A 22,491-nucleotide genomic window follows, 5' to 3' on the forward strand; every position below is an offset into this window, starting at 1 on the left:
ACCAGTTCATACTCCCAACAGTGAGTCTCTTTCCCCATATTCTTACCAGCACTTGCCGTCTTATTTTTCTATTACCACTACCACCACCACCACCACCACCATCACCACCTCCACCACCACCACTACTACTACTACTACTACTACTACTACTACTACTACTACTATTCAGTACTAGAGATTGAACCCTGGGTTTGATACATGCGTGGCAAGTGCTCTACCACTGAGATGACTTTTATTCTCTTGATAAGAATAAAATTGGGGTGAGATAGGACCTCAAAGTAGCTTTAGTACCCATTCTCCTGATGGCTGAGGATGCCAACACTTAAGCACCTGTTGGTCCTTTGTGTATCCTTTTGAGGACTTCAGATTCAGCTCATTAACTGCTTACTGATTTGAAGTTTTGGGTTTGCTTGTTTATTTGTTTTGTTTTGTTGTGGGTTTTTTTTGGTGTTTAATTTTGCACTTTCTGATATAGTTTTGATAGTCTGGAATACAGCTGGTAATAGTTCTCCCATTTTATAGGCTGTTTATTCCTTTATTCCGTTGATGTTTTCTCTTGCTGTGCAGAAGCTTCCGGATCTCATGTAATCCCACTGAGGCTGTTTTCTGTGTGACTAGGGTTCTGCTCAGAAATCCTGGCCCAAGCCAGACATGATGGTACACAGTGTTAAGCTGAGGCAAGTGGATCTCTGTTGAACTGGAAACCAGCCTAGTCTGCTTAGCAGGTTCTAGGTCAACCAGGGCTACAAAGCAAAAAAACGAACAAAAAACAAAAACAGAAACAAAAACCCCTATCCAGATCTATCTTGAAGCATTTCCCCTGGATTTTCTTTCTGTTATTTTAAATGTTTAAGATATTAAGTCAGGTCTTTGATCCACTTTTAATTGGTTAAAAAAGAAAGAAAGGAAAGCAGTGGAAGAAAGAAATATGGTCCTAATTTCATTCTTCTTCAGGTGGACACCCTGTTCTGCCAACACCATTTATTGAATAGCGTGCTCTTTCCAGTGTACGATCTTGACACCTTTGTCTGTAATTGAGTGGGTTTATTTTTGGATTTTCTATTCTGCTCTACACGCCTATTTTTATGTAAATACCATGTTGTTTTTGTCAGTATGGTTTTGTGGTGTAATTTGAGGTCAGATAATGGAATACTTTGCCTATGTTCTTTATGTAGATTGCCTTGGTTATCTATGGCCTTTTGTGTTTCCACACACATTTATTTTTTTTGTATTTTTTCTTAGCTCTGTAAAGAATAACTGTGAAGGGTCACCAGCAAGATAGTGGTGGTGCTGACCTTCTGCTGACTGTTGGCTCTCCCCCGGGCCTGCATGGGGTTTCAGGGCTCGAGTGGCACCGAGCGGGGAGAAGATCATGCACACTGGCCAGGTGTACAAGAATGACAGGAGGATTTGTTTTATAGATTGTCAGGAAGAGGTGAATGAGAGCTTTGCCATTGACCTGATAGCACAGCAGCCTGTGAATGAGGTGGACCGCAGTGTCAAAGCCTGCGACAGAGGGGGTGGTGCCCTGGGCCACCCCAGGGTGAACATAAACACGAAAAAATAAACAGAAACAGGGATGTGTGGCGACTGTGGCCTGCAGTCCAAGCAGCAGCATCACTAGTGTGGGCTGTGTTCAGGTTCTCTGATACCTATCGAGCATCTCCACACTTAGTGCAAGAGGTGTGAGGTCACCGCTTTGTGAATGGTGTCCCTTGTTATGAAGACAGGATGCTCCCACTGAAAGAAAGGAAGGAAGAAAGAAAGACTATCTGGAATTTTGATGGGCAGTGGATTGAAATTAAAAAGAAAAATACTTATGTATGTGCAATGCCAGTGAAACCAGTTCTGCTGATCTCATCTGGTTACATCTTGCTCTATTGTATCTTGTCCTGTAACAATGTATTGTTGAGTCCTTTTTAAAAAAAGATTTATTTATTTATTATATATAAGTACACTGTAGCTGTCTTCCGACTCACCAGAAGAAGGCATCAGATCCTGTTACAGACGGTTGTGAGCCACCATGTGGTTTCTGGGAATTGAACTCAGGACCTCTGGAAGAGCAGTCAGTGCTCTTAACCACTGAGCCATCTCTAGCCACCCCCCCTTTTTTTGCTGGTTTTTAAAGATGTATGTCTTCTTTAAAATATACCTATAGGAATATTTTGGTTTTATGGTAGTTGCCTGTAAGGCTCACGCTTAATTCTTCACAGTGTGATTTTCTTAACCTTCATCTGTCTTATCTTTCTGATGTAAGAAATGTCTCTCTGCCTTCCCTCCCGCCAGGTTTTGCTGCTGTGATGTAGTTTCAGTTCTATATCTTTAGATAGATAGGTCCTGCTTTTGTTTTCCATAGTCTTTTATTCTTTTGAAGCAAAAGCAAATGATAACTGATCTCTTATATCTGTTTTATTGTGTTTTGACTCAGTGTATTGTGTACCCCAACCGGCCTTGAAATATGTATCTCCAGGAATGACCTTGAACTCCCGATCTACCTGCTCTCGCTTCCGGAGCAAAGAGAATATAGGTGTGTACCCCCATGAGATTTTGGGGTTTGGAGGCTCAAACTCCAGGCTTAATCACAGCATGCAAACATTCTGCAAAATAATTTGTGTTCTTAGCTTTGACTTTATTTTTTCCTTTTGTTGTTGTGTTTTGTTTTTTTTTTTTTTTTTTTTTTTTTGAGTCCAGCCATGGCTGGACTGGACTGGTTTTGTAGACTAGGGTAGCCTCAAATTCACAGAAATCATCTGCTTCCTGAGTGCTGAAATTGAAGGTGTGTGCTACTGCTGACTTTACTCACTTTTATTTTATGTATATGAATGTTTGTCTGAATGTATGTCTGTGTACCATGGGTGTGTAATACCTTGAGAGGCCAGAAGACTTTGGAGCCCCTAGGACTGGAGCTACAGATGGTGGTGAGCCTCCATGCACATGCTAGGAATTGAACAGTGGTCCCTGGAACTGCAGCTAGTTCCCTCTACAGACCCAACCCCTGATGTCATCTCTTTGGTGATGACTCCTACACTTGAACCTAGTCTGACTTGAATACTGCCTCCAGCTGTGACTGCAAGGTTAACTCTGGATGGTGTGTTTTAAGAGCTTAAATGCCTGAGTATCTGTTTCATTCTTGCATACTTCTGTTGAGTGACAGTCCAGGAATCAAGTTCTTGATTTTAATTACTCTTGTCAGAATGCATGAGGAGCCTGGTACTATGTGGGTCTGGAATCTCCTCACTGCTCTATAGTTCTCCCAGGCTCTCCCTTCCCTCTCACCTGGTACCCCAAGCTGCCCGTGGGGTGAACTCTTGTCCCATGGGAGCTTTCTGCTTGCTGTAGACCTTTCTTTTCCTGTAGTCCCCACTGGCTACTACCCCTTGGCCGGGTTTTTGCAATAGAGTATATATAATATTAACAAAACAAATGAATCTATAGCTTCAGGCTTGGAGTAAAAGAGGAAGAGGCATAAGGTTTTGGTTCTGTGGCTTCCCTCTGTGCTGGAAAGCCTTAGGCTGAGGCTGAGTCCTCAAAAGTGTCAAAGCTCCAGCTGTGTGTCTGGGGAAGAGGTGGTGGTGGAGGGAAGGTTTCCCCCGTGGGTGGGGCTTCTCCTAAGGTTTTTCTTCCCACATGGTCTACCTCTCCTGTCTGTCCAAGCCTGAGTGTCTGAGAGAGTATTTCTGATGTGGAGGCATCTCCTGCCACATCTTGGTTAATCTTCATGGCTTTCAACTACTGCTTTGTACCAGATGCCTCCACAAAGGCCCAAGGGCCAAAAATAAAGCTTAATTTTGAGTAGTCTAGATCTGGCACCAGAAGTTAGCAAGTCCCTGATGGCACAGCTGTGTACTCAGCTCTGTCCTTGGCTGAGTCCCAAACCATAGAAGTCTCCACTTCCTGCAGGGAGGTGAGAGGCACAGAAATTAGCACAGCAGGGAACCAGGTCTCAGACCAAGTACAAGCTTTTGTCAGTAGAGGAGTGAACCAGAATACTACTTAACATACATGTCACATAGTGGTTCTCAGTAAGAGGCTGGGTACTTCTTAGCCTGGGTGGGGAGGGGGACATAGTAGAACTCATTCCTGTGTACCACGCATTCGGGCCCCCAACGAGAGCAGAGAGGGCTGTGGGGAACTCAGCCTGCAACATGGAAGGGTCATGGGAAGACCATGAGGAACATAGGCCTGAATACGGAGTGGCCAGAGAGATGTTAGGAAGAGGGATGAAGACCCTGGGGATTTAGCTCTGGTACACATGGTTGTGGCTGGGTGGGGTCTAGCAAGCAGTGTTTCAGATGACAAGAGCTTGTGGGCTGTATGCTTATCTTTCAGGAAGTTGCTTCTGAAATGAGAGGGGAAACCAAGTAGAGTTTCTTCTCTGTGATAGAAGCTGAGGGTCTGGGGCAGCTTTGTGCCCACTAAGCCTGGTAATCAAACCAGTACCGAGAGAAGTAGATTCCATCTACCTAATTCACAGCTGGGGAGTGAGGCCCAGGACCAACAATTAAGCTTCTCTGTGGAGTTGGAAAGCCCTGGGTAGCACCTGCTGAAGACCTGGATCTGCTGTTGGCTGAGTCTGGAGACCTAGAAGCCTTCACTTCCTTTAGGGGGATTAGTCCTCCTGGGCTTTGTACCATTGCTGTCCTTCGCTGGAACAAAACTGTCACTGCCCAGGGTACAGTTGCCAACACGGCCACTTTGCGGCAATGGAAGGAGAGTTTGTATATATGACATCTTGAGGGTTGCCGGATGCTTGTCGGCAGCAGCCATGCACACCGACCGGCCTGAGGGCCTCAGAATGTCAGCTGTCCTCAGGCTACTTCCAAGGACTCCCACTCCTGCGTTCTTTTCTCTTTTCCTACTTTGTTTGGATGCAGGTGGTGTTGCTAGGTATAAAGGACTCAGAACCACCGGGCTCATTGTTGCGGGGTGGGGGAGCCAAGATTTTCTAGATATGGATGTGACAGTCTCTCCCAGATCTGCAGATCTGGTCTCCAGATGCTGAGAGAGCTCTGAGTGACAGCAGACGCTACAGAGCCCCGTAAAGCAAAAAGGGACAGTTGGGTACTGATAGATTCTTTACCTCAAATGCTGACTTCCTGTTCATGAACTCGTCATCTTATAAATTAAACATATTGGATCCTGACCCATCTATTAAACAGATTTCCCAGCCATTTGTAATTCCCCATTGTCTATTTTTATCTGGGATTTTTTTTTTTTTGAAAGCATGCAGTTGATGGCATTAACTTTGTCTCAGACTTGCAGTGGTGGTCAGGCACAAACTTAGTCCCAGGACTCACTGTTAGCCCCTGAATCTGTAGCCATTTTAGTCAGGTTTTCTTCATGCTGAGGGAGGAATCTTTGTGGATGACCCCTGCTGAACAATGCCCTGCTCATGAAGGCCTGCAGGGAGGGCCAAACAGTGCTGGAGTGACTTTGCTCTTCTGAGCAACCAGGGGTAGAGCAGACCTGGAAGCTGGGTCAGCCTGGTCAGGCCTGGATGGAGGACAGAGGGCCAGAGTTTAGGTTTACAGGGAGACCCTATGTCTTAGAGGCATCAGTGAATTCTGAAAATACACATTTCCTAAGGGAGGCTGATAGTGCTGTCTAGGAGGCTACATAGACCCAGGAGTGGCCCAGAAAGATGAGACTTGGGGCTACAAGTGAGAGGGGACAAGGGACAAAGAGACAAGGCTCGCTGAGGCTTATTAACAGAGTCCTCAGCTGCCCCACAGAGGTTTTAACCCTATAGGTTCCAGGAGGCTCCCATGGCCCTTGCCCAATTTATCTACATGGTGGGCTGGGCGCTCACAACTCCAGTGACTTGCATGGTTGTTTCAGGCTCTGGCACTCCTGGGACTGTTTCAGGCTTTCTTTGTCACAGTCACCTTAGCGACCACATGTCAGTGTCACGGTGCATGGGGTCTCTGTGAGGACCATGTTGGAAGCTTGGGGGGCAGAGGTCAAGCTGGGTAGGGGAAGCTGAACTGAGGGACTGGCTGGCATGGGAGGCCCTGTGGAGAGCTGACGGGAGCTGTGTCTGGGTCGCAGGGTGCTCCTCTCCACTGGATTCTCTGACATCCTGTTTCCCAGGCACACAGAGCAGGGCTGTTGCTGGTTACCTGTCTTCTGTGCCCACCTTATTCTGTTGGCAACAGGGATGGAGCAGAACCGCAGGAGACAAGTGGTGGCAGCCGGGAGTCTGGAGCAGATGTGAGACCAGCGCACACATGTTGGCTTTGTCCTTTTCCTCGTCCTTCAGCTCTCCCCAGAGTCAACGGTGAAGTGGATGGGATAGGGCAGCTCACCAGGTGTCTGTTGGGTACTTTGGTCTCCCCACCCACAGATGGGAAAGTGAGGGCTCTACCCCCAGGTGTAACACTGGGAGCTGGGCTGCCCCAGGTGTGGGACAGTGCTGTGGTCACGTCAGTCTCTACGGAGTGAGACAATGCTACCACTTTATGCTGTTCTCACTGAGGGCTGCACTGACAGAAACCCAGTTGGGCTGAGCCAGTGAGGTTGTTGCCACTGGCTCTTCACCTCTGAGGGTGCTCTGTATGGGGTGCCTGGAGTGCTGAGGCAGGAGAGCTCCCCTACTCCCCACACTGCCTTCCTCTGATCTCACAGACACTGGGCACAGAACCCTGGAGGTCTGACCATCTGAATCCCTGCCCTCTTCAGGTAGGATCTGGCTAGAAGCAGCCATGGTTGGAGGAGAAAGGCAAAACAACAAAAACAAGAGTTTTACTTATGTATTTGTTTATTTAACTTTTCCTGGCCAGGCTGCTCCAAGGCAGACACAACTTTCAGGGGAACCTGGCTAGGGTTGGTGACAGATTGCAGAGTCCTGAGGGGAAGCTTACAGAAGAGAAATCCCACCGACCCAGAAGCACCAAAGGGGCATTTAAGTGCCACAGGGAGGGTACTGGGGGAGTTGGGCTGGGTGGGTCAGCTGTGAGCTCTGCTGAACCAAGGCACGGGGACTGCGGGCAGAGGGGCTCACTGGTACTGGTTGAGGGTGCATGGAGTCTTACGGTTGCTGCAGGACATGTCTTCATACACCACACACGAAGAGTCCTTATTCCCTGAGGCGCACAGCTTCTTGATCTAAAAAGACAGCCTGTTGTCACCCAGGCAGTGGCCAGCATGGTGACCTGGCAAACTACCCCTGTCTCCAAGTAACCCTTTTATTCAATAACACAGTTTTCCCAGACCTGGGGGACAGGTCAGTTTCCATCTGCACCTGGCAGAATCAACGGCTGGGAGGGCGCAGGGCAAACAGCTGAGTGGTTCGAAGAGCTGACCATTGTCAGGGTCCTTCACACACAGCACACGGTGACTCAAAGACACTGACTCATATCTCAGAGACTCTGCATGTTCTACATTCATACAAGTCCACGCACACTTGTGTGTCTCACATAGCACACACATACGCATTCACACACATTTTGGGGCATGGTCAGAAGCCCCACACTCTCTTTAAGCTTCACTCTCCCATTCTGTGTCCCTGAGAGATACCTCACCCACACAGCTCTCTGACTCTTCAGCATCTTCTCATGTGTATCCTGACTATTTCTGCATTAAGCCCACGAGAAGGACCAGCTTGTTGATAACAGCCGTAGGCTCACACTGACCTGTGTCTTCCTCAGCATGCCGCACAGTACCCCAAGGAGCAGCCCGGTGAGGAAGAGCCCTATAGCAATGGCAGCTTGGAGGGAAACTGATGTCTGCACAGCTTCCTGGGACATGTATGCTTCTTGGGATAGTTTTTCTGGGACAATGAACAAAAAGCCATTGTTGGTAGGAGAGGACATAAGCAGGTGTGGAGGGGATCCCCACAGAAGGCCTTAGGGTTCAAGCCAGCTATGAGTACTATTAGGAGGCTTCCAGGAAGAAATAGGCTCTAAGAAGACAGCTCCAGCAAGTGTAAAGAAGGTCCCTAGCAGCTAGAGGGCTCCTGGCCTGGTCAGCAGTCAGATGGGCACATCCTTACCTTTCACCACAACCGTGGTGGGAAAGCCACAGACGCTGACTTTTCTGACAGCCTCGCAGGTGTAGATGCCAGTGTCTGACAGCTGGAGCAGGCGCATGGTGATAGTCAGGTTCTTCTGGGTACCAGAAAAATCAATTCGGTCTGAGAAGGTCTTGTCTACTGTGGGCTCCTCCCCGTCTTCAAAGTAAATCACATTGAAAACCTGTGGCCAGGTTTGCTTCATTAAGATTCCTTCCAAGAACCCTCTTGTAGAGCAGGTGATGTTGATGGACTCCCCTTCAGAGGCAATCACGACTCGGGGAGATTGATGCACCTCTGTGAAGGACCAGCCACCATTAGCACTGAGCTGGCACACAGCACATGGTGACTCAAACATGTTAACACATATTTCAAAGACTCCACCTATCCTACATTTGTATATGTCCTTGCACACTCTCAGGCATCTCTCACAGCATATGCACCCACCCACACACACACACACACACACACACACACACACACACACACACACTCCCCCCCCCCCTCTCCCCTCCTGCTTCTCGCTCTCCCGTCTCGATCCTCTTTGCCTTCTCTTTCCAATGCTCCCTCATTTCAAGCATCTAGAGCCTATGGCTCTGTGCAAGGGGTGCATGTTGGCTTGTTCAAGGGATACCCACTTTTTCAGATTCCAGCCCCTTTGCCCTGCCTGGCACCCATACCACCTATTTTCCTGTGTACACAGACTGAGTGCAAACCTCACTATCTCACAGACCGAAGCTATGCTGGTTTTGCACAAGAATTGCTTGGGAGCCTGAGCCTCCCCTACTCTTATGTAGATCTCTTTTGCACCTTACCACAACAAGGCTTCCCACAGACAGCTGCTCTGAAACGGACTGAAGAACAAAGTTCTCATAAGCACCAAGGGTAAGTGTTAATTCTGTAACTAAAGCTTTTAAGCCTCTGCTTTTCAGAGGAGCTGGGACTACTCCAGGTCTAAGACTAAGACTCTGGGAAGTCACACCAGGACCAACCCTTCCCCAGGCGGGTGTGTGAGATGGCCCCTGGAAAAATTGCCAAGGGGATGCTTACCTTGGGCATCCAGGGGGCCAGGCAGGATTCTGGCCAGTGTGAGTAGCAAAGCCAGCAGTGCCTGCTGAGTCATGATGCCCAAATCCAGCCGGTCAGAGCCAAATCAGCCACTCTGGCTGCAACACATTACTGAGCACTTTGAGAGACCACACCATCAAGCCGAGAGGAAGAAACAGGGGCGTGTCAGTTCAACATGCATGATTGGTGAGGTTCAGAGGGAGGGCTTCCTGAAGATGAAGGTGGAGTCTTGGCGGGCAGGGAGCACAGAAAGCCAGGTGGAGGAACCCACTCTAATTATACTGACACCTGGCCCCAACCGTCCTCCTCTTTATCATCCCTAACCAAAAGTCTCCACAGAGACATCAAGAGGGAGAAGAAATAAGGACTAGTCTTGTGACCTGGAAGAAAAATTAGGGGGATTTAGAGGATTAAAATACAGTAGGGAATTGAAGTCACCTTTGGTTTTTTGGTGTCACTTTCTACTGGGACATGTTCAGGTCTGTGGTCTCACATGTTGTCTGAACTCACTGGGGTTTCAGCACCAGCCTGACACAGCATACAGGGTAGCTTTGGCTGTGGTTGCCTTGGAGGCCTTCGGAGCAGGATTGAGTCAGACCTGCTAGGCCAAAGGGCGGCTAGGAGCCCCTTCAACAGCAACCTGCCTTCTGGGACAAAACTGAAGGCCCAGTGTCTGGCACCCAGGTCAGGGGAGAGCTAGGGCTCTTGCCAGCCATGGAGTTGCTGGTACCAGAGCCAGTGTGTCATACTGAGGGTGTTAATGTGTGTGTATACACGGTCACACAGGGACCTAGAGCCAATTCCTCTGTGGGATCTTACTCTAAGTGGCTGAAAGATGTTCCCCATGTCGGTGGATTTGGAATGCTATGGTGTAGTCAGGGGTTCTGTGTGGGGTACATGGGATGCCAGGAGCCAGCCCCAGCGTGTGTGTGGGGGTTCTTTCTTGTTGGTTTTTCTTGAGGCAGTGGAGGGGGAAGAGCGTTGGCGGAGGGTAAGACTTTGTCTTACGAGATTCGGGGGGCTAAGCCTTGTTCTTGCGAGATATTTAGGATTGCTGTATAATAAAAGTTTACTATTTAAGTCTAAGTCACTGTGCTACTGTAGCTGACCTGCCTTCTGTGATCTTCTGAGACTAGAAACTGCAGTTTCTGGTACTTAGCACCTCTTCCTAAAACAGAAGGGATTAAGTAAATAGACTTTGTACTATCTCAGCTGAAACTGCTGGGCTCTAACTTTTAGTCTGCTAGCAGGAAGTCACAGGAAGAAAAAGGGATACTTAGAAAAGTGATTATAATGTTTATTACTGAGTAGTAAAAGTGTCCCATGAAAGCTATCTAAAGGGAAAGCAGAAAGATCCTCAGTGGGGAAAGAGAAAAAAGGTTTCTAAAAGTATAAGTTCTTCTAAGGGAAGAAAAGGATGGAGTGGGGTAGAAAAGGAATGGGAAATAGAAAGGAACCCTAAATAGGAATGGAATTGAGGAATCTGGGGGGTGAGAGAAAGAGATATTTTCCTCTCTTTGTCCTCAGTACCTATACATCTTTCAGATACATGATCACATGTTACAAAGTTCATCACAAGTTCACACCAAAAGTCAAATCATAAATTGAAATAGAAGTTTACAACAGAGAATGTTTACATGCATATCCATTAGGAGTAATTATCTGGCTAAACATCCATCACCTGTCTCAGCTCCACAGGTTTTCTGCTGGTTTAAAACCATAGCTAAGTTACTAGTGAAGTTTTGTATAGATAAACCCAGTCAATATTTTATTCTCTGTCCTAGCACCTATAATAAATCATTGGTTCCCTTTTTATGACCTTTGGTTAATTGTTTCACAACCTCTTGGAATGTGCTCTGAGTAGGAGAAAGTCTGGTTACTATGTATGTGTAATTAACTGGTGTCACTTGGGAGACTGGCAAAGTTCTCATTGCAGTTTTGGCTATCAGAAATGACCTAATGGCAGTCTCACTATAAAAGAGCTTAGTAATCAGTTATAAGTTTAGGAATTCTTATAGGATCATCAAGACTTAAGTTATTTATGTCTATATAGCATCACTACAAGACAGTACACCTTCATAGATCTGCAGAGATCTGCTCCAAAGGAGTGTGCTATTACTTGATAATTGTTATATCTGTTTCATAATAATGGGAAAAGCACATTAATAGCAGGGATCTTTCCTAAAATGAATCCCTTACAGCCTTGCTGAATAAGGGTGAAGCAGTCTCAGGCTATATAATAATCCAAGGCTGGTCATCTCAGGATGATCACCTGCTAGTTATTAGCTTGTTCCTTTATGGTTCCTGACAATGGGAGAGGGACTCAGGTGAAGGAAGGTCAAAGTTGGAAAATTTTAGGAACAAAGGGTTGGGGAGGGACAGGTCACCTGTATGCAACAGAGGAACATCAGGTATGGAACTGTGCAACCTGAGGATATAGGAAAGAAGTGTTAGGGGAGCTAGGTCAGGTGGGCAGTAGGGAATTCATCACCCAGCCCCCAGGGGAGAAGTTCATGGAAAGACAGAAGTAATAACACTCAAAGGCCTTAACCTAGTCTCCTTCCTAGGATTCCCTTGGCCATACAAGGGACACATGGACTGACTGCTGCCACCCCTGCAGGGATGACTTGATGTGGTCTTCATGCATGGACACTTTTGACTGAGGCAGAATGCCTCAAGTTTCAGAGATTATAGACACACACAGCCCCATGGGCTGTGCCTAAATGTGACCCAGGGCTCCAGGGGAAGGTGAGGATCAAACCCTAGCAGACTTTGTTTTGATTAAAGAGACACAGACTCCTGTGCACTTGGGTGTTGGGCCACAGCCTCAGATGCACTGTGGTTGTGGCTCTGGAGGTCACTGTCACTGGGCAGAGTCTTTAGCTCAGGGCTTCATTTTCAGGTCTCAGATCGACAGTGGTTTTTGTTGATGGTGTTTATCGAGACGGGGTTTCTCTGTGTAGCCCAGGCTGTCCTGGACCTCTCTTTGTAGACTAGGCTGGCCTTAGGCTCTGAGATCCTCCTGCCTCTGTTTCCTGAGTGCTGGGACTAAAAGCATATGCCACCAGCCTGACTCAGTATTTTGTGGGTTTTGTTTCTAAAAAATCATATTTCCCAGATGTTTCTCATATTCACCAGTTCACTGTTCTCGGTTAAAAATCAGAATCACGAAAGCTTACCTGAAGCCCCGGTTATGGGGTGTGTGTAGGGGCCAAATCGCCCAAGTTCAGATTACATAAGAAGGGAAAAAGAAGTGGGCTCAAGAGAAACAGAGGGTGGTGATGGGGTGAGGGAGGGTGGAGATGGGGGTGAGGGAGGGTGAAGATGGGGTGAGGGAGGGTGGTGATGGGGGTGAGGGAGGGTGGTGATGGGGTGAGGGAGGGTGGTGATGGGGTGAGGGAGGGTGGTGATGGGGTGAGGGAGGGTGGTGATGGGGGTGAGGGAGGGTGGAGATGGGGTGAGGGAGGGTGGTGATGGGGTGAGGGAGGGTGGTGATGGGGTGAGGGAGGGTGGTGATGGGGGTGAGGGAGGGTGGAGATGGGGTGAGGGAGGGTGGTGATGGGGTGAGGGAGGGTGGTGATGGGGTGAGGGAGGGTGGTGATGGGGTGAGGGAGGGTGGTGATGGGGTTGAGGGAGGGTGGTGATGGGGTTGAGGGAGGGTGGTGATGGGGTGAGGGAGGGTGGAGATCTGTAAAGGGGTCCTTGGGAAGATCAAAGTCTCCAGAAATTGTGTTCTTGGAGCTCCCTGTAAGGCAGGCCAACTCTGCCCCCTTGTGGTAAGAGCCAGATGACATCTCTTGGATGTCTAAACTCAAGTGCCCTGGGAACCTGCCAGCTGGGTCCCCAGAGTTTATTACTGTGAGTAACAAGCTCTCCTGAAGCAAAGCTGGTGTGCTGTGGCCCTTGCAGACACTGCAGACTATTAGGGAGTGGAGAGGCTCTGAGATGAGGAATTCAGCTGAAGGGATGATAACCCAGTTGTGTTCTCTCCCTCCCTCCCTCCCTTCCTCCCTCTACCCCCTTTCTCCCTTTCTCTCTCCACAGTCTCACTGTATCACCCTGGCTGGAATGGAACGCCTTATGTAGATCAGGCTGCCTTGGACTTACAGAGATCCCTCTGCCTCTGCCTTCCAAGGATTTAAAGATGTGTACCACCACAGGCAGCAGACCCTGAAGGTCAAGTGAAGCAAGGAGCAAAACCTTGGGGTTTTCAGGAGTTGTGTTGTACTTTCTGAGGTCTTTCATGATTTTTTTTTAAACAACACTTGACCTTCTGTAAGTGCTGGGTAAGTCTCTTGTTTACTGTGGCTTCGTTCTAATGTGTGGCTTTGCTCTGTGGGCTCCCTTTTCTCTGAAATGTGCTGTGTGTGAATGCGCATCCACACATAGGCTCAGTCATAAACATGTCCAGCATACTTGAGCAAAGCACTACATAGGTATTTCCTCAGAACTGAAATGAAACTTTTCCTCCTGGAGGAGGGTTGTAAGTCTCTGGAAGCAAAGCAGGAAGCTCAGAAAGATTCAGGAGGCTCCTCTCCAAAGTTATAGATGTAGTTTTAAAAAAAAAAAGCGATGGAAAAGACTCTGTCCAGGCAGTGGTGGTGCACACCTTTAATCCCAGCACTTGGGAGGCAGAGGAAGGTGGATCTCTGAATTGAGGTCAGCCTGGTCTACGTAGTGAATTCCAGGGCTACACCTTCTCTTTAAAAACGGATACAGGTACACATGGGGGGGGGAGGGGGGGAGATAGATTCTGTATTGGCAGTGGCTGTGAGTTGGGCAGGGGCTCTGAGACTAATAAAACTAAAGATGAGCTCAGGAGAAAGTTGTAGAAACCCTGTGATGAAGAGACGTGCAAGCTGAAGCCAGTTTGTCAGAAGATGGAGCATTCTCATGGCCACTTTCCCCTCGTTGGTACAGGATGGACGGAGGGTCTGTTTTGTTGTGGTGGTGGCAGCATTGATGGTGGTTGCATGCTGCAAATGGAGCATCTTTGGGGGGAGTCCCATGGTAGCTGTCTTCCTCTATGTGGTGTTCCCCTGATGAATCACAGGATGCTCCCTGGGATGGTTACTGCTGATTACCAACTTGAAAGAAACTAAAATCACCAAGAGATGGGCATCTGGTGACACTTGTGAAGAATTATCTTGGTTATATTAATTGCTATGGGAGCACCCATCTTAATTCTGGGCAGAACCATTCCCTGAGCAGGAGATCCCAGACTGGAAAAAAAAAAAAAAGAAAAGGAAAAAAAAAGAAAAAAAAAAAGAAATAAAAAGAGGCAAATCGATCACATGGATTCATAATTCTCTGCTTCCTGTCTTCCAGTACGAGGAGACCACTGCTTTGAGCTTCTGCTGCCTCAGCTTCCCCACCGTGATGGAGTCTTCATTGAACTGCTGTGCAGGACTGTCTGAGCTAAAACGCCGAGATCTTAGTGAGCTCACCTGGGCCTGCTCGAAAATGATTAACAGCTGAGTTTGTTCCCTATCTGTCGGTGTTCCCTCACAGAAAGGGGTGGGAAGGTCTGGGCTTCCTAGATGTAAGGGTAGCATAGCTGAGTAGAATCTTAAGTTTGGTAGTGGTTCACAGTGGATGTGTGAGTGCAACTCCGTGCTAATGGGAGTCCTAGGTTGCTAGACTCGTTGCTCATAGGACAGTGTATGTGCATTATGTGTCCAGATGAGTGTTTCAGGCTGCCCAGGGTGTACATAGAAATGAGGTGTGTGCAAGCCCAAACCAAGCAGAGTCCTAGGCTGCTAAACTATTCCCTATACTGCCTGCCCCATCCCTGGGATATGTTTTTAAATCAGCGAGACTTTTGTTATCCTGTTATTTCTGTTCCCAGCCCCTTTAAGTCACTTCCCCTTTACCTTCTCCTAAAGGGCCATAATTTCCTCAAATCACACAATTCAACTCAACCTCTGCAGAAGACTTTTCTGGCTTTCCCCACCCCATACTCAAGTTGATTTGCTTACCGTTACTCCATTCAAACCGACTGTCTTTGTTAGAATTTCTATGGTTGTGATGAAACATTGTAGCCAAAAGCAAGTTGGGTTATACTTCCACAACCTGTCCATCACTGAAGGAAGGCAGGGCAGGAACCTGGAGGCAGGAGCTGATGCCTTGGAGGGGCGCTGCTTACTAGCTTGCTCAGCCTGCTTTAGTATAGAGCCCAGGACCACCAGGCCAGGGATGATGGCTCCACCCACCATGGGCTGGGCCTATTCTTGTAAATCACTGATTAAGAAAATGCCCTAGTATTTTTGCAATGGAGGTTCCCTCCTTTGCCAGAATACGGGGCCCAGTAACGCACACTCCTGATGGACCTGTCTCACTTCCAAAGTTTTCATAGCAAAATATAAGTACAAATTTAATTTTCTCACCCTTCCCTTTTTTCTTTGCTTGTAAGTTCTGTCAGATATTGGCCTTTTAATCCAGGCTCCTCCTGTATTAAGGATACCAAGCATAGAGAAAAGTCTACTCCTGTAGGTACTCTTATACAAAGAGATCATATTATTCCACAGGACAAAAAGAATCTGTCTCTACTCTTTCTCTCACATACCCCTAATGCAAAGGCAGCATATAAACATACAAGTCTCATAGGTATTTCCACATGTCTGACAGACTCTAAATAAATAAAAATTCAACACTCAATCAAGCTAGTCCTTAACTGTCCTGGTCTCCTTTCTATTGTTATAAAGTTCATGACCAAAAGCAACCCAGGGAGGAAAGAGTGTATTTGGCCTGCAGATCCCTGATCACAGCCGTCACTGAGGGAAGCCAAGGCAGAAAATCAGAACAGGAACTGAAGCTGAGCCCACGGAGGAATGTGGCTTTCCGGCTTGCTCTTTGGCTCAGTTTCCTTTTTCACACAACACAGGACCTCTGTCCAGTGTGGCACTGCCCACAGTGGGATGTATTGTGTTTTATTAAAAAAAAAAGAAAGAAAGAAAGAGAAGAAAAAGAAAGAAAGAAAAAAAAAGCCAGGGATATGTTTAATGGAGGCTCAGTATGATGTGGGAGAAGAGGGGTGCCTCTGCAAACCCCGGAGGTACTAGCCACATGATGCTATAGTATAGAATAGCATTTATTTAGGGGATGGGGCAGGAGAGTTGAGGGAGTAGAGACAGAGAAAGGCAGAGAAAGAGAGAGTAGAGGTGTAGAGGCAGGTCATGAACACCTGGAGAGGGGGGAGGGGAGCAAGAGAAAAAAGTGAGGAAGGGGAGGAAGGAGCCAGTAGCCCCTTTTATAGTGAGTCAGGCACATCTGGCTGTTGCCAGGTAACTGTGTGGTGGAACCTAGAAGAAAGGCCAACAGGATGGGCCCTCTCACATCAACCATTAATCAAGAACACACCCCCTCAAAGACTTGCAGACCAATCTGATAGAGGCAGCTTTTTCAGTTGAGGTTCCCTCTTCCCCTAGGACTTTGTGTCAAGTTGACAAAACAATTCACCAGCACACAACTTGTCCTGGCTTGTCAACTTGGCAAGATTTGTAGGGCTTTCAAAAGGCCCTACAAATTCCCACTCTCTCTAATGAATAACAGTGAGTCCAATTGTGTGGGTTTGAATGAGAACGGGCTCCCACGCTCTGCAGCTGGTTCAGAAGAAGAGTCTCATGTCTGTCATTGATTTGACCTTGCTCAAATTGAATACTTGTAATGCTTAATTGGTAGACTGGCAAATATTAGGAGGTGTGACTGTGTCCCGGGAAGTGTCACCAGAGGCGGGCTTTGAGGTTTCTAGAGTGTAGCCATTCACAATGTGTTATTTGCTTCCTGCTTATGACTCTCGCATCTGCTGCTCCAGCCACCTGCTGCTGTGCCTTTACTGCCTGAAACCAGAAACCAGATTAAACTCTTTCTTTTATGTTTTCTTGGTTATAGTATTTTGTTACAGCATTAAAAAAGTAACTAAGCTTAGGTCTCAAAGAAACCCAGGACAAAATGGCTGAGTTGACTATTAACAAATCAAAGGGGAAACTGGCCAAGCTTTCTGCAAGTACCTGTTACCCCTGACTTCTCCCCACTTCTCACCCCCATCTCCACCCTCACCCCCATTCTAACCCTCTCCAGCCCTTGAATTTCTCTTCCACAAGCTTCTCTGTTTTCAATAAAACCCAGACATTTTGGCTACACCCTTTCTGGGCTTCTTCGTCTTATTTTGACTTCACTCCTGGATATCTTCTGTTTGCCCTCTCTTTTCTCTTCCCTCTCTCTTTTCTTCCTCCCTTCCTTCCCTCCCCTCCAGCCATTTCCTTGCTTGGCCTTCCTGGTGTCTCTGGCTGTTCTCTCTGCTCAGGGACTGAGGTTTTAGAATAAACAATTTGTTTTTAAGACTCCTTCTAAGTTAACTTGCCCTTAGAGAGGCATGGCCCCCTCCCTTGAGAAAAATCACAAACTCTCCCTGGCAGCTGCCAATAGACACAGTAGCTTCTGCTGGCTGATCACAACAGAGCAGGCCAAGAAAACCTAAGTCTTTCCCAGGTCAAGGTGCTCCTTTTTGATGTATACCCCCTCCTTGTGGTTTCAGTAGGTGCTGTAAACCAATTAGCTGAAAGGCCAACATTCCTTTACCCTCTCATATAATGCCAAGACTTGAAAACCCCCACTTGCAGCTGCTGGTGGTGGTGGTGGTTGTGGGGGTGTTTCCTTTATAAACCCCCTTCCTCTAGACCTTGGAGCGCCTCTCCTCTCCTGTTACATTAGAAAGGTTTGCAGCCTGAGCTCAGGCTTAAATAAAGTCCCTCATGTGCCTACGCAGAGCTATGGTTCCTGCTGGTCTCTTTGGGGTTTTGTTGATCTGGGCACAACAGTCTAACCTATACTGGGGAAAAATAAAACAGTCTCAGTACCACAATGCAAATCTCTCTATTTTAACTTTTCCCTGGAGTGCTCTTGATGTCTAGGTATTTCTTTCACCCCTGGCTTTTACTCTGGTTAAAATTACTAACCCTGGGTTGGAGAGATGGCTCAGTGGTGAAAGTGTTTACTGCTCTTGCAGAGAACTTGGTTTTGGGTCCCAGCACCTGTTTGCTTTTTTTTTTTTTTTTTAATACAGCCCAGGACCACCAGCAGAGAAGTGGCAGCATCCACAGTGAACTGGGCTCTCCAACATCAATTATCAAGAAGGAAAATGTGCCAGAGGCTTTCCCATGGGCCAATCTTGTGGAGTCATTTTCTCAAATGAGGCCCTTCTTTTATATCAAACCTTGTTGGTATCAAATTGACATAAAACCAGCCAGCACACCCTCTTTTGAGTGGCTCCACATTATGGCAGGCATGCATACAAGAAATGTGTAATTAGATTGGCTTCTTGTGTTTATCATAACTGGTCAGTGAATTTGGCTGTGGGGTTAGCTCTACTGCACAACTCCCAAGGCTTTCAGGACCTGGTGGATCAAAACTGCCATGCCTGGTTCTTGCCAGGCCCAAGGAGGGGAAAGCTGAGTCTATGCCAACCCATCAGGGAGAGCTCCAGCCGCAGCTAGAACAAAAGGATATCTGATTTAGGAGAGATCAGTTCTGAGAGCCGGTGCCCTGGAAAGGCCATGGGTCTGGCTTTCCTGGTTACTAATTCTTGACAGTCCAGTCACCTGTATGATTCTCCTTTTGAATTTTTGCTTTCTTAACCAGGGCAGTTTGTACCTTTGTCCATTGGATGAGGTCTTATTGTGCAGAGAGTTTGTGGGTTGAGAAGTTAATATATAAACCTGCTTGAAAAGCTACCGGGCTTTGGAGTCATGTTTGTGATGGCTGGTGAAGGAAAGGAATCATAGGGCGGTCATGTCCACTGGGGGCCGAAGCAACAGGGCAGGTGGAGTGAACCACGTGGGAGGAGAGGGTGGCTGGTGGACCGAGTGACAGAGTCGGTGTGTTTGACTCCTCACTAGAGCGGCATCCGGGGAGTAAGACCTCAGGGGCTGATAAAAGGTTAAGCCGTCCATTTACTATTTACTACAACAACTTAACCCTCTTGTACAATTGCTGTCTGGCAGATTACAGACCATAAAGTTCCAGCTGGTACTGTCTCAGGGATATCAAACAGTGTCACAGTCCAGCCTTGACCTCTTTCCATAACTCGTCTTTCTCCCCTCTAAAATGCGGCTCAAACCCTGTATGCTTTATGGTTCTATGACACTATGTCAGATAAGCAAAACCAAATGGAGTCTTCCAAAGCCTCTCTCCACCCCATAGCTGCCCAGAATAAAAGAGCCTCATCTCTGCCACTGATCTGACCTGAGGGTGTAGGATCTGAGCATGCTGAGAGGTCTAGCACATGGTGTTGTCAGCAGGATTCCAACCCCTGGACTGCACTACAGAACCAGGACGCCTCAAGACACTGGGAGCCAAACCTGAACATCAGACAGACCAGGGGCTGTGCAGAGAGAATCTGTCTTGGTCAAACTGGGGGACCTTTGAAGCAGAGACTCCAACAGTCAAATGTCTTTGTTTTGTGTTGTTTTCCATTGTCACTTTGACACGGCATCTTGTCTTGTGGATGTACCTGTTGGGGTGACTGGATAGACTGATATGCCCCTCCAGAGGTCACTCCTAAAACGGTGGAACTTTGGGGACATGAGATATGGCAAGTCTGTGCACAACCCTGCAGTCACTTTTGCGGTGGCTCTAAGATGCAGGCAGTCAGTTTTGCGGTGGCTCTAAGATGCAGGCAGTCACTTTTGCGGTGGCTCTAAGATGCAGGCAGGCAATCTAGCCCTCTGGGCATTGGCCACCATGTGCCCTCTTCCCTTGAAATTACAACACCGGAAGAGGTGAGGAAAGTTTTGTCTGTCTGCTTTGAATGTATGAATGTGTCCACTGTACGTCTGTTTCTGATTGGTCTCCCTTAACTGTGTGGGTTTACTGTGTTCTGCGTTTCTTGGTCATAGCTCAGCTGCTGCTGTCATAGCCAGTGATGCCCAGGAACTCAGAAATTATCTCTGGGCTTTTAGGCCACCGAATCTAGTGAAAAATGGATCCAAGTATCATTTGTGTGTGGATAACAAAAACGTTGTTTTATGCTGTTTTACTTTATTAGAAAGCTGCTTCTGAAGTTAGGCTATGGCTCTCCCTTTACCAGACCCAGACATGCTTTTAAAGTCTATCCGTGGAGTCAAGAGACAGGAAGAAAACAGAAGAAACCAAAACAGCAAAAGGGATGATTGGTTTCATCTAATTGCCTAAAACTATTACAAAGATTTTCCATGGGGGGGTGGGGCGACTATAATATCCATAACAAAGGGTTAACTTAAAACTTATAGCACAGGGTTGAAACTCTATTCACAGGTAGTTTTAAAGGAACCACATGGCATAATTCCATTTTGTGCTATAAGCAACACGTGGCCTGCCTTCTTAGTTAGCCCTGTGGCTAGTAACCATTTTTGCTAAGGTTGCAGGGGACAGATGTCCTAAGGCTTTACCACCATCTTGCTTAAGGGCAACTGCTGGTACAGGTCTCCAAAGATACTTTTGAATAGGAATAGCTATTTATATGATAATTCATGCCCTATTTTAAAAACAAGGTTTATAAAAGACAGGATTTTAAAACAATGTTTGTTTAAAGAGAGTGAGGGACCCTAAGAGCTTTTACAGTCTCATACCCTCCTTACAGCTTCCCCTTCCCACTGAGGGTCTTACAGCTCCCTTCTCCCACTGAGGACTTTTTGGTCCCACGCCCTCCAGGAAGGAGTGCTTCAGCCTTATCTGGGAAGCCCCTGGAGTGTAGAGCAAGGGCCTTGATATATCACCCAGGCAGCTGCCAAGCTTCTTCCCAGGGAGAAGTGTCTTATCTGGGCAGCCCCTGCAATGTAGGGCACAGGTTCTGAGATTCAACAACCCATGTTGGCAGCAGCCAGTCAATTTAAAAGTCAACTAAACCCACCAATGCTTACCTAGTCATCATCGCTGTAGCCCACCTGTTACTAAGTGTATAAAAACTATACTGATGGAGGACGCAGGATTGCCTCTCTTCTGGATGTAGGTCATCCCAGTGCACTGGACTAATAAACCTCCTTCCTGCTTTTGCATTGATCCCCAATCTCTCCTCTCATTCATGGGAGCCTCAAATAGATAAGACCTAATTTGGGTCTTACAAGGCATAAAAGCAGCACTCCCTTGCATTCATATACAACAGCACACCTTGCTGGCAGGTAAGCTTTATAACATGAGTCACCCTGCATTGGTTTTAGAGACTTTGAATTTGTTTGCACTCTTGGAACTTGGTTTTGCCTCACTTGGTTTGGCTGTGACCTGTGTCTTCTCCTTTGAAATAAAAAAGGTACTTCATTTTGATATTGCAGGAGCACACGGTTGAGAAACTTGAAGCTTTTTTCTCCCTTCGAGACAGGGTCTCATTATGTAGTCCTGGAACTCCCTCTGTAGATCAGACTGGCCTCAAACTCACCAAGATCTGCCTGCCTCAGCCTTCAAGTGCCGGGATTTAAGGCATGCACCACTACCACCTAGCTGAGATTTTGAACTTCTTTAAGAAGAAAATTTTTTGAGTTTAAAAAGAAGACTTAATTGAGAAAAAAAAAAGGATTATTTTTTTAAAGGAACATCTTTAACCTTAGAATAGTATATTTTAATTTTAATTTTATAATATACTTTATAATATATTTGTTAATATTTTAACTTGATAAAAAGACAAAAGGCTAAAATTAGGGCCACAGATATGGGTACCGAGCATTAAACACCAGAGACTGAGGTGCTCCCAGCTTATGATATAACAATATAATTATCTAAACAGTCTGGTGAAGGGTCTCTTCTTTAAGGTCTACACAGGCTAACAGAGACTGATTTAAGAATGTATATCCAACCTCCTTGTTCTTGCTAAGATTGTTAAGCTATAGCTATTTTGGTAAACTGAGTCAAACAAGTAACTAATATCCTATAATGGTTTGCTATATAAGGACCAGGAAAATAAAGTTGCAAATCTCCCTATGGACTGCATTAATAAAAAAAAGGCTTCGATTCAGAAAATTGTTATTTTTATTAAACTGTTAAAGATGACTGGAGAGATGGCTCAGTGGTTAAGAGCACTGACTGCTCTTCCAGAGGTCCTGAGTTCAATTCCCAGCAACCACATGGTAGTTCACAACCATCTGTAATGAGATCTAATGCTCTCTTCTGGTGTGTCTGAAGACAGTGACAGTGTACTCACATACATGAAATAAATAAATCTTTAAACCTTTTTGCTAGAACTCAAAGTCACTGTTTTGTAATGTGGGCTTCAGTACAGATTGATTTTAATATATTTAAAACTTCTTTATCTTGTTTGTAAACTAAAAATTTATGTTATCACAGGGAGTCAAAGAAGTCATAAGACTCAGATGCACCTGTCACACATGAAGTCAATGAATTCTAGATAAGTACAGCCCAAGAGAGTGGGATTTCTCTTTTCCCAGGTT

General features: G+C 46.6%; 1 protein-coding gene and 1 pseudogene across 2 annotated transcripts; one reads left to right on the top strand and one right to left on the bottom strand.

Annotated features, from left to right (window-relative positions):
* The first annotated feature begins 1,308 nt into the window (after window positions 1–1,308).
* On the top strand, window positions 1,309–1,649 carry LOC308425274 (NADH dehydrogenase [ubiquinone] iron-sulfur protein 6, mitochondrial-like; annotated as a pseudogene). The gene has a single exon. The product of its transcript is annotated as an NADH dehydrogenase [ubiquinone] iron-sulfur protein 6, mitochondrial-like (transcript).
* A 5,271-nt stretch (window positions 1,650–6,920) lies between these two features.
* CD7 (CD7 molecule) lies at window positions 6,921–9,131 on the bottom strand (the record flags this gene model as incomplete). The annotated part of the gene is made up of 4 exons (XM_080922516.1): window positions 6,921–7,104; window positions 7,632–7,768; window positions 7,991–8,305; window positions 9,059–9,131. 4 exons carry the CDS (start codon window positions 9,129–9,131, stop codon window positions 6,997–6,999), a joined length of 633 nt encoding a protein of 210 aa, XP_080778642.1. The 3' UTR covers window positions 6,921–6,996.
* Window positions 9,132–22,491: the final 13,360 nt, after the last annotated feature.

Source organism: Micromys minutus (genome assembly GCF_963924665.1).
Source record: "Micromys minutus genome assembly, chromosome: 10".
NCBI lineage: Eukaryota > Metazoa > Chordata > Mammalia > Rodentia > Muridae > Micromys > Micromys minutus.